Below are 12560 nucleotides of genomic sequence, written 5' to 3'. Positions count from 1 at the left end.
TGTTTTCTCCTTCTAAGCAGAAGCTACTGGAAATAGTTTGAATTCTGTACTGAGAGCATTTTAATCAGTTTTACTTTAATTGTTTTGAGGGGCTAACATGCGCTCTCTTTCCCTCCCTCCTCCCTCCATCTTTTCTGTCACAGAACTTCTCCACAAAGGAGTAACCTCAATAACGAATCTTGAAGGTTGGGTGGGACACCCTTTGGATCCGATTGGTACCCTCTTCAGTAACCTGATGGAAGCCTGCAGGGTGGATGATGAGAGCTTCCATGGATTCTCAGACTTCATGGGTAAGGCCGTGCAAAGGGAGCAATCTTCTCTAAGTCCTCATTAACTGGAGTTGTTTTCCTATCTTGCCTTTCTGAATTAACTTTGAAGCCAGTGTCTTTATAGTATAAAACCTCACATTTGCGTTCCCTAAGAAAACACAGTGGAGAGAAAATATTTTAAGTAAAATTTTGTTTTAAGTTATATGAAAGCACTTCAAAAATTACCAGTTGCTCATTCTTGAAGACAATTCCATATTTCACGCTTGAAATAAAACTGAATAAGACTTTATAGCAGCAACCCTCTCCACATACATTGCTGTCCTATTTTTGAGAAATTACAGGAAATCACAGGATTATTGAGGTTGGAAGGCTCCTCTGGAGATTGTCTAGTCTACCTGCTCTACTCAGAGCAGGGTCACCTAGAGCAGGTTGCCCAGGACTGCGTCCAGTTGGGTTTTGAATAACCCCAAGAATGAACACCATACAACCTCTCTGGGTGACCTCTTGCAGTGTTTGACCATCCTCACAGTAAAAAAGTGTTTTCTTATGCTCAGATGGAATTTCCTGTATTTCAGTTTGTGCCCATTGCCTCTTGTCCTGTCATAGGATACCACTGAGAAGAGTCTGTCTCTGTCTTCTTTACATCAAATATTTATATATTTTGTTAAGATCCTCCTGAGCCTTTTCTTTTCCAGGCTAAACAATCCCAGCTGTCTCAGTCTCTTATATGGGAGATGCTCCAGTCCTTTAATCATCTTTGTGGCCCTTCACTGGATCTGCTCCAGTATGTCCATGGGGAGCCCAGTAGTGGATATGGCACTCCAGGTCTGGGCTCACCAGTGCTGAGCAGAGGGGAAGGATCATCTCCCTCCATCTGCTGGAAACACTCCTCCTATGCAATCCAGGATGTTATTTGACTTCTTAGCTACAAGTGTACATAATACTTCAAATTAATGACAAACTTAAAATATATAACATACATGGTCTATAAAGGTTATGAATTAGAAAATAGTGTTGCAGTATTGATACGTGATTTAGGACAGGATGTGTATGCCCATTTTAACTTCAATATTTGCTTCCCAAGAGCTTAACTGATTTATTCCTTATTCTCAGTCCCTTTCTACCTCTGTGGTAGTTTCTTATCACCTTCTGTGTGGTCAGAAACTCGATTCATCCCTCTACCTCCAGCTCTTTTATATGCACATCCCCAATCTTCTTGGGGCTTTGCCTCAAAACTCATTTTATTCAATTAGATTTTCTTCAATAAACTTCTAAACCCGTATCCACCGATTCTGGAAGAACTTTAATTAAAAGAAATCAGATTCTTTGCAATTAGAAAAAAACCAAAACAACCCCATGAAATAAAAGTAGTATGTGTTGAAAAGTAAATTCCCCCTACACTAGCATATGCAATCTACCAAATGCATTCTGCCTTCTCATTTGCTGCAGCTGTCCATCTCCTTACATCTGTACATTACAACTTTTTGTTCCAAAACTAGACTGTAAACTGCTAGAGGTTGGAATAGCATTTTGTCATATGGTGTATCTCTGAAATGCCAAATGAATCAGTAGTACTCTTTAAAGCAATTTATGGCTTGGTCTTCGTGGAATTTACAAGTAATCTTTACTAAAAGTAGCACTTCTGGTGTTAATAAAAGTTGGAAACATTATACATGATTATCATAAATACAACTGTAACAAATAAAAAAGCATGAAAAGAGCTCTAGCAAACAGGATACTTTAAAGTTGTGGAGTTCCCAGGCCTACTGTATTTGCACAATCCTAATAGCTTCAGCTGAAATCTATGCAGGTGTATAAGCACCTTCCCTTTCCACTTATCCAACATCAAAGCTTTAAGGAGATATGGAAATGGGTGGGGAAAAAATTGAAATAGATCTTCCAATTTTGGCCTTATTAACACAGAGTTGGAGAAACTGCCTTTCTCCAAATCATACAGTTTAAAATGAAAACTTTTATTTTTACTTCAGTGGGTTTTTTAAAACCTAATGTTTTGTGTATTTCTACCACGTGGAATTGGATCAGGTAGTTTAGATTGGATCATTGGATCTTGAGATTGCACTAGTAATTTAAATCATTTAAAAAAATGAATACTGACAGAGGAATATTTGTAAATGTGGCAGAGGCAGATTATGGATTAGAATGATTTCCTGATGTGTTGTTCTTTGTGTCACCCTTTATAGAGAACGTGGGGCAATGCAAATCTCTGGAGTACCAGCACCTGCCTGCACACAAGTCCTTAGAAGAAGGGGAATCTTATTTGATGCTGGCTGTGGAAGTAGCATTGATAGGGCTGGGACAGCAACGAATAATGCCAGATGGCTTGTATGCACAAGAGAAGGTTTGTCGAAATGAGGAGCAGCTCATTTCTAAGCTACAGGAAATTGAACTGGATGATACTCTGGTGAAGATTTTTCGAAAACAAGCAGTCTTCCTATTAGAAGGTAGCTCAATGTAGATGCTAACTGTTTCTTTAAACTGTCTTCACTTACACAAGCCCACTGAATTAGTATTCCAGTAGAAACTGCCTTACATACTTAAGATGTTTTTTGATGTAGAACTCCAGCAAAATTTTATTTCTGGTCTCTTATGAAAATCAAACATACTTCAGATATCACATGACTCTAGAGAGAAGGCATCTACTGACCTATAAGCCCTTCATTTTAATTTTTATTGCATTTTGTTCTTTAGATTTGTTGCTTATCATAATTTCAGTATCCTAATTATACAACCCAGGCTCACAATTGAATAATATAGACATCAGTTATCATCAACAGTTCTCGGGTAGCAAATTTCTAAATGTCACTTGTATCCTGAAAAAGGACTGGCAGCTTTGTAAATGTATGAAGATTTTTACCTCTGTTCCCAAGTGAAGAGCTCAGAAAATTCACTTAGAATTGCTGGGGCAGAAATATAACATTTTCTTTGTAGCAGTTAGGAAAATGACTTGCCTCTGAAGTTTGTATCATACATGAAAATTGAAATATATGGTCAAATACTGAGGCTTAAGGCCTGGTCTTGTGACTAAATTTTGATTAAGACAAATAACTTGTGTTTGAGAATTAGCTGGAGTATTGCAATAAAATCTGTACAAAACAGTGCATGCTTTTGCCTTAGCTTTTGAAAAGGCTTAACATATAGTATTTAAGCCTCATGTTCAGAGAGTAGTCTTGCGGGTTCTAAGGTTGTCTTGCTAGTTTTGGGTTTTTTAAATGGAAGAAAAAACTTTAAAGGAACCAATTAGCTAAAGGCATGGTCCGAGTTTTGAGTGCTTGCTCAAGGGATGGTAGGGAGTGTGATACTGCCCTAGGTAAGTTGTGAAGACTGTTACACAGCAGTCAGGTTTTGCTTTCTTTCTGTAAGACATTTGTCTTTTAAAACTACTTCTTTAATGGAAGAGACGTTCTCAGCTTTGAGTCACTATTATTGCCCAGATCCTTAAAGACTTTGGTACCTACTGATGGTGCCATTTGAAACTGCAGAGAAGCTGCACCATAGGGAGAGTTTCCATTACGGTGTGGCTGTAACCGCTGCTTTATGGCCTTTGGACAAGAACAGCTACTTGCTGGATCCAGCTGTTACCCACCATAGAGGGGTCCTATGGATTATAAAATCAAATTGCTGCATCTATTTACTGGTAAGGATGCTTTATGAGGAAAAGGCAGGATTTCTCTCAAGTATTCTCTGATACTTCTAGTTTACTACTTTGATCACTGATATTCTTTTTGTTTTCTTAGAGTAGTAAACAAGTGATCATAGCAGGAATTCTGCTAAAATAGCTACCTATAAAATTGCTGTGGTGAGCAGTGTGCAATGATGGTCTTTGCATTACTATTTGCTGAGAAATCTGGCTTTCCTGCAATAGCTTCAGTTTACTCCAGGTTAGGCAGAAACCACCAGCTCACATGGAGGAAAAACTGTGCAGTGATTTAAGATCCTAATCATATCAATTGTGCTTTTATAGTTAAAGTCCCGTAGATATAATAAAGAAAGCTTACTCCAATATTGAGCTGATTTCTATGCTATTAATGCAGATTAATGCATGCTGTATGTAGCTACCATTTGAATGTGTGGGAAAGCAGAACATAAGACTGTGTTGCAAGAACTGTTCTAATTTTTTGTTTGACTGCTAAGTTAATGGCAGAATATATTTTCATATAAATGCTTTGTCATGTATCCTTCATGTCCTAATTGAGTTCCTGACTGGACCACCAACTGGCAAACATACATGGAATGGCTTCTTTCATTGAAGCAATGCCACCTATTTTTGAATGGCTTTCAACTTCATTTTAAATGATTGAGACACACACTGTCACCTACTTAATCTTCATTGATGTTTCCTTTGTGATCAGCCCCAGTCTTCAGAAATGCCCACCTATGGAGCTCAGATTTTTTTTCATGCCTAGTGATTTTTATCTTTGCATTTTGTGCTAAGGCACCAGTCAGAAAAACATCGCTGACATAGCTGTGCTGGTCCAAGTTGTTACCATCTCCCTCTCATAGAGTTCATCATCCTCTGCAGCAGAAGAGGTTGAATAAATTTTGTGAGTACTCCTCATTTGCTTCAGTGTAGGGTCAGCCATGTTAGTTTGATCCACTGCTGGAAGCTGACACGTGTGACTACAGTGAAGAAGTGTGCTCACACAGTTATTTATCCATCCAAGCGTGGTGGGTTGGAATGTCTAGTAGAAGAGGAAGTAGTAACTTCTAGGACTTCTGGCTACTATTTGTGCAATAATTGTCCAATAACACTTAATGTAAGATTCTTATTCTGTATCTTGCAACATTTAATGCCTGAAACTCTAGCCGCTGAAGTAAAAAACTGCTTGACATAGTTTTCCTATTAATAGGAATACCAGTCTTAAGGTTGCAGGAAAAATGCAAAAATGGGATTCATATGCATGGTGAACATTCAGAACTCAGCAAGCAGATAGTTTCATTTCATTTAAAATAGTAATTTCTGTTGTCAATCTTGACACTGCTGTTATGAAGTTGAAGTACTGCACTGGCTGCACTGAGTGTGAGCCAAATCCATTGCCTCAACAATGGGAATAGTTTCCCTACAACAAGTACAATTTTTAAGATCGTGTGGCTATAATGGACTAATAAAAGCAGCTTTGGTGCAAGATCTGACCAAGTCTTCTCTGGAGACCAAGTCACAGAATCACAGAATCACTAGGTTGGAAAGGACCTTCCAGATCATCAAGTCCAACCATTAATCCAGCGCCACCATGTCCCCTAAACCATGTCCTGAAGTGCCACATCCACACAATTTTTGAACACTTCCAGGGATGGCAACTCCACCACCTCCCTGGGCAGCCTGTTCCAATGCCTGACCACTCTCTCGGTGAAGAAATTTTTCCTAATATCCAATCTAAACCTCCCCTGGCACAACTTGAGGCCATTTCCTCTCATTCTATCGCTAGTTACTTGGGAGAAGAGGCCAACACCCTCGTCACCACAACCCCCTTTCAGGTAGTTGTAGAGAGCAATAAGGTCTCCCCTCAGCCTCCTCTTCTCCAGAATGAACAACCCCAGTTCCCTCAGCCGCTCCTCATAAGACTTGTGCTCCAGACCCCTCACCAGCTTTGTTGCCCTTCTCTGGACACGCTCCAGCACCTCAACATCCTTCTTGTAGTGAGGGGCCCAAAACTGAACACAGGATTCAAGCTGCGGCCTCACCAGTGCTGAGTACAGGGGCACAATCACTTCCCTACTCCTGCTGGCCACGCTATTTCTGATACAGGCCAGGACGCTGTTGGCCTTCTTGGCCACCTGGGCACACTGCTGGCTCATGTTCAGCTGGCTGTCAACCAGCACCCCCAGGTCCCTTTCCGCCGGGCTGCTCTCTAGCCACTCCTCCCCAAGCCTGTAGCATTGCATGGGGTTGTTGTGGCCAAAGTGCAGGACCCTGCACTTGGCCTTATTAAACCTCATACAGCTGACCTCTGCCCATCGATCCAGACTGTCCAGATCCCTCTGCAGAGCCCTCCTACCCTCCAGCAGATCAACACTCCCACCCAACTTGGTGTCATCTGCAAACTTACTGAGGGAGCACTCGATCCCCTCATCCAGATATTCTATAAAGATATTGAACAAGACCAGCCAAAGAACCGAGCCCTGGGGAACACCGCTTGTGACCGGCCGCCAGCCAGATTTAACGCCGTTCACCACAACTCTCTGGGCTCGGCCATCCAGCCAGTTCCTCACCCAGCGAAGAGTAAACCTCTCTAAGCCATGAGCCACCAGTTTCTCCAGGAGAATGCTGTGGGAGATGCTGTCAAAGGCTTTACTAAAGTCCAGGTAGACAACGTCCACAGTATTTCCTTCATCCACTAGGTGGGTCACCTGGTCATAGAAGGAGATCAGGTTGGTCAAGCAGGACCTGCCTTTCATGAACCCATGCTGGCTGGGCCTGATCCCTTCGTTGTCCTGCACATGCCCTGTGAGCACCTTCAAGATGAACCGCTCCATGATCTTCCCTGGCACAGAGGTCAGGCTGACAGGCCTGTAGTTCCCAGGATCCTCCTTTGGGCCTTTCTTGTAGATGGGCGTCACATTGGCAAGCCTCCAGTCTTCTGGGACCTCCCCTGTTAACCAGGACTGCTGATAAATGATGGAGAGTGGCTTGGCAAGCTCCTCCGCCAGCTCCCTCAGTACTCTTGGGTGGATCCCATCAGGCCCCATAGACTTGTGGGTGTCCAGGTGGTTTAGCATGTCCTTGACTGCTTCCTCCTAGAATATGAGGAGTATATTGTGCTCTCCATCCCCGTCTTCCAGCTCAGGGGGCTGAATACCCTGTGGATACCTGGACTGGCTATTAAAGACTGAGGCAAAGAAGGCATTAAGTACCTCAGCCTTGTCCTCGTCCTTGGAGACAATGTTCCCCGCCATATCCAGTAGGGGATGGAGATTCTCCTTGCCTCTCTTTTTGTTGTTAATATATTTGTAAAAACATTTTTTATTATCCTGTACGACTGTGGCCAGACTGAGCTCTAGCTGGGCTTTTGCCTTTCTAATTTTGTCCCTGCTTGACCTAACGAGATCCTTGTACTCTTCGTGAGTTATTTAAATACCTAATGTCAGGTAGTGCTGCTGTAGTGATTGGTCATGTAACTTCTATTAAAGATACATGTTTTTCCACTGTAACCACTTTTTTTTCTGGTGGATTTGTGATAAAGCAATTATGCACCAACAGAGGGTGCATAGGGATTCATGTGCACAATATAACTACACAGAGGCAAAGCTAGGATTATCATCTTCTACTTTTGCATACCATAGACACCCCATGGAGCCCTGGGACCATTCTGTCATTTTTATGTGCACTGGTATTGAGCTTAGTACTATACAATTTGCATTCTGTCTTGTTGTCTCAAAGAATATATGGTATTTAATATACTTATATTTCACAAAAATATCAATGCAACTTTACCTTTTCTACCGCAAACTGTCTCTGAATACCACTTCTAACTCAAGGTATAGTGAATGTTTTTAAAGGTCCAGAAGTTGTGTTTTAACAATATGTAAAGACTGACATTCTCTTTCTCTTTCCCACAGCTGGACCATATAGTGGTTTAGGTGAAGTCATCCATCGAGAGAGTGTTCCAATGCACACATTTGCCAAGTATCTTTTCACCTCTCTCCTACCTCATGATGCTGAATTGGCATACAGAACTGCACTGAGAGCCATGCGGTATGTATTCACAAGTCATCGAGAAAGAGCACAAGTAGCAGTTTGGAAAAGGGGAAAAAGCTTGGTAATCAAGACCTAGTCTTTTTTTCTAAAAGAAGCATTGTTACCTTTATGGAGAAATTACTTTGGTTCTGTCATCTGTAAAAGCAATTGATGTCTGTAGTAACTACAGTATAATCATTTACAAATGTACAATTAGTGTTTACCTACAACTGTAAAACAGCATTCTATCTTGCAAATCCTTCTAGAATTCTACTCTTTGGGGCATGTGGTTTTGTCTTAAACGACAGTTTTAGCGCGTGTTCTCTTTACTGATGTGGTTGTGTGTGTGTGTGTGATGGTAGTGGCAAGGTGCTGACGCCAAGGTCGCAGGTTTGTGGGAGTGTGATGTAGCCAATCTGCCAGGCCTCCCCATATTTATATTTCAACCATCATCCTTCATACCAGAGGGGCTTTAACCGCTTGGCTTGCTTGATCGCAGCGCACGTTTCACAATCATAGATAAGCTGTGCAATAGTGCCCATGGTCAAATCCACCCCTTGATCCTGAGCCCATCTCTATGTTGCATCTCTTCCCTGATGGCCTGAGGTGTCATGGGCCCACCGAGCTATAAATAATTCACCCTTATGTTGCCAGTCCAGATTCACCTGAGCCACTTCAATCTTAGCAGCCTGATCCACCTGATGGTTGTTTTGATGTTCTTCAATGGCCTGACTCTTGGGTATGTGGGCATCTACATGGCGTACTTTTACAACTAGGTTCTCTACCCGGGCAGCGATATCTTGAGACGACACAGCAGTCCAGATGGGCTTGCCTCTTTGCTGCCAGTTACTCTGCTTCCATTGCTGTAGCCACCCCCACAGAGCATTATCCACCATCCATGAGTCAGTACAGAGATAGAGTATTGGCCATTTTTCTCGTTCAGCAATATCTAAAGCCAGCTGGATGGCTTTCACCTCTGCAAACTGACTCGATTCACCATGGCCTTCAGCAGCTTCTGTGACTTGTTGTTTAGGACTCCATACAGCAGCTTTCCACCTTCGATGTTTTCCTATAATACGACAGGACCCATCAGTAAAAGGGGCATATTGCCTTTCTGACACGGAAGTCTCGGACAAGACGCATACGACCAATATGATCAGGTCAATGCCGTTTATTGTCTTGTCTGACTCCAATATATATCATAATTTTCGCTTAGTTACTGCGCACACACTCATGATTGGTTACAGCTTGTTACACACATTATTGTAATTGGCTATATACAAAATATCACGCGCTGTCCACGCGCCCCTCACACAGTCAGGATTTGCTGCTTGCAGGTGTCCCTGTTTTTCTTGCTTCTTAGCTGTTTACCACAGCTCCTTCTCCTCAAGGCCGAGCTGTGCAGATATCCAGCTGTTTGCCAGCTTCTCAACGCCACAGCTCCTTCTCCTTAAGGTCGAGCCGTGCAGAGTGATCCCAACACCTTTCGTTCTCTGGCAGTTTATTATATGGTGGAGCCTCTTCAGCACGTCACCTCCTCTTCTGGCAATATTCCAAAACCTTTGCCTTCTGGCCAGTCCATGATCACTTCCAAGATTCCTGGGCGATTGGGGTTTCCTATTCGAGCCTGCTGTGTGATCAGTGCCACCCACTTACTCCACGTAGCATCACTTGCATGATGACCCTCCCCTTGAGCATCCAGCCCAGCACCGGCAGGAGGAGCTGTGCTTCAGTACCAACTGCGGGAGAAGGATGGACTTCACAACTCTATGAGAGTTATATTCCGAAGCCGTTTATTGTTCTGTCTGACTCCAATATATATCATAATCTTTGTTTAGTCACTGTGCACACACTCATGATTGGTTACAGCTTGTTACACACATTATTGCAATTGGCTATATACAAAATATCACGCGCTGTCCACGCGCCTCTCACACAGTCAGGATTCGCTCCCTGCAGGTGTTCCTGCGCTCCTTTGCTGCTTCTTAGTTGTTTACCACAGGTCCTTCTCCTCAAGGCTGAGCCATGCAGATATCCAGCTGTTTACCAGCTTCTCAATGCCACAGCTCCTTCTCCTTAAGGTCGAGCCATGCAGGGTGATCCCAACATCTCCCCCTTTTTGTTTATCTATAAACAAAACCTGATGGATCATTTGCAACCCGAGGACTGTGAGGAAGATGGACCATCTGTACATTCTTGTATCGTCCTGTGCCGCGAACTCAGCCCAGCAGTCGGTAGGTGCCAGCTTTACGTGGGCATCCCCACGGAGGCAACGGTGGCCTTGCCGTACACCGTCCCACTGCCCTTCGGGAAATCCCGGTATTTCTACTTTTGCCGAGGAACGAGTTTTGACACACGTGGCCAGCGAGTGTCGGAACTCACCTCGGTTGTCACCTTTTAACACAGGGAGCCTATGGCGCATGTGCCCGCTGGCCAGACGTGCTGCACGCGCCACAGCCATCCCGTCTATTGGTTCGTAGGCTTTGTTCACACAGCATCTTACCATAATCCAGCAGTCACATATCAACTATGCTTAAGCCAATAGCAGAATGTTACAAGGCAAACAATTCTAGCTGTACTACTCCTAGCGATGGAAACGACTCCTAGCGATGGAAAAAGCGCCTGCACAAAGCTATGAAAACCAATATTATATCTCACCAAAGGATTTGTAGTTATAGAGCGCTTTGCCCTAAAAGCTTTCCATGTTCCTCTCATGATACCGCAAATTTCAGTGTGATTTACCCATACATTTTCTTTTGGCTGAGGTGGCATCCAGATTGCGATGACACCTGATAGTGTCAAGATGTGTCCGACGACGACGATGGTGACTGTTTCACCCATGGTTTTACCCATTTTGCAGGTACCCAACGAGTTCCAGAATCTGTAATGACACAAGCGTAACCTCGTCCCCAGGTTAGCAGTTGAAAAGGTCCTTCCCACATATTCTTTTCCAAATTTTTAACTTTTACTTGCACATTTTGTGTTAACTTAAACAGACTTCCTGTCATTCCTTTTACATGTTTTGTTATGGGAGGTACTGTTTCTCCTTCTGCTAGACGCAAATAATTTAACACATATAAGGCTTTATTCAAATGTTCTTGAGGTGGTGTGGTAGCCTCTCCCCCTTTTTGTTTTTGCAATAAACACTTCAGGGAATGATTCATTCGTTCAACGATAGCTTGTCCAGTTGGGGAATGCGGTATTCCAGTAACATGCGTCACTCCCCATTGAGCAAAAAATGGTTGGGTTGACTGGGCTACATAACAAGGGCCATTATCGGTTTTAATTTGTAGGGGTATACCATGGGCTGCGAATGCAGCTCGCAAATGCTTTTGTACATGTCTACTAGTTTCTCCTGTTTGTGCAGTGGCCCAAACTACTGCAGAATAGCAATCAATTGAAATATGAACATATTTAAATCTTCCAAAGTCAGCGACATGTGTCACATCCATCTACCGTAGTTGTAGCGAATGCAATCCTCGGGGATTTACTGTAATCGTGATTCCTGGGCCTATTTGTTGACAATCGGCACAAGTCTGTATAATAGCTCTAGCGTCACCTGCACTTAGATTAAATTGTCTCGCTAAAACTTTGGCGGATTGATGGAAAAAGGCATGAGAGGCTTGTGCTTGACCTAAACGGTCCGGGGCCGGTCCAGCCCATACTGCGGCAGTCAGCCGATCAGCTCTTGCATTTCCTTCCACCAATTCCCCTGGAAGGTTGGTATGGCTGCGTATATGCATAACGTAATAAGGATGTCGTCTTTTCTGCAATAAAAACCAAAGCGTTCTAAATTGTTGATATAGCTGTTCCTGCTGTACTTGTCTGAGGATTGAACCTTCCAATCTTTGGAGTACTCCAGCTACATATAAAGAATCAGTAATTATATTCACAGGTTCTTCAGGCCATAATTTAAAGGCTTCAATTACTGCCTGTAGTTCTACCTTTTGAACTGATCCTGGTATGACAAGTACCCGTTCTTTCCATTCTCCGTGCTCTCGCCATACTATTGCTGCCTTGCCTGTTTTCCCACCACCATCCGTAAATACTGTAGCACCTTGAACTGGATATTGACTACACTTTGATTTTTCTTCTACTTCATGGTTTTTTTAAAAAAGGTGAACATTTTGTGTGATGGATAATGAATCTGAATGTCACCTTCAAATCCTGCTAATGCAGTTTGCAAGGGAACAGAGTGCTGCAAAGCGCAAGTCAAATATTCTTGTTGTAATGGTATTAAAATCGTTTTCGGGTCCTTTGCCGATATATCAATAATTCTGTTGCGCCCTTTCATAATCAAATTTGCAAAACACTCTGCTTTCGTGGTGATGGTTTTTCTGTGCTTCTGAGGCAAAAAGACCCGCTCTAACATTCTCAATGGGTCCGCTTTTGATTCTGGCTTTGTTATCCACTGTATTATAAGTGCATAGGGATGTCGCTCGTGATTGATTATTGCCAAAGTGATCCCTATCGAGGGGTCTATCCTAGAACTAAATGCTTGAGTCACCTTTTCAGAAATGTTTGCTACTGCTTCCTGGGCTTCCTTGGTCAATTGCCGAGGAGAGTTTAACCTGCTATCCCCTTGCAACAGCTGAACC

General features: G+C 42.9%; 1 protein-coding gene across 1 annotated transcript in view; it reads left to right on the top strand.

Annotated features, from left to right (window-relative positions):
* The window catches only part of LOC309415200 (zinc finger SWIM domain-containing protein 6-like), a gene marked incomplete at its 3' end in the record, with an annotated part of 166580 nt that overhangs the window by 127131 nt on the left and 26889 nt on the right, over positions 1-12560 (top strand). Inside the window, exons 8-10 of the mRNA XM_082012650.1 lie at positions 144-290; positions 2471-2731; positions 7845-7980. Coding sequence (XP_081868776.1) covers positions 144-290; positions 2471-2731; positions 7845-7980 — 544 coding nt within the window. The remainder of the gene's footprint in view (positions 1-143; positions 291-2470; positions 2732-7844; positions 7981-12560) is intronic.

Source organism: Phaethon aethereus (assembly GCF_964289735.1).
Source record: "Phaethon aethereus genome assembly, chromosome: W".
NCBI classification, from domain to species: Eukaryota; Metazoa; Chordata; class Aves; order Phaethontiformes; family Phaethontidae; genus Phaethon; species Phaethon aethereus.
This window is presented reverse-complemented; position numbering and strand designations above follow the sequence as displayed.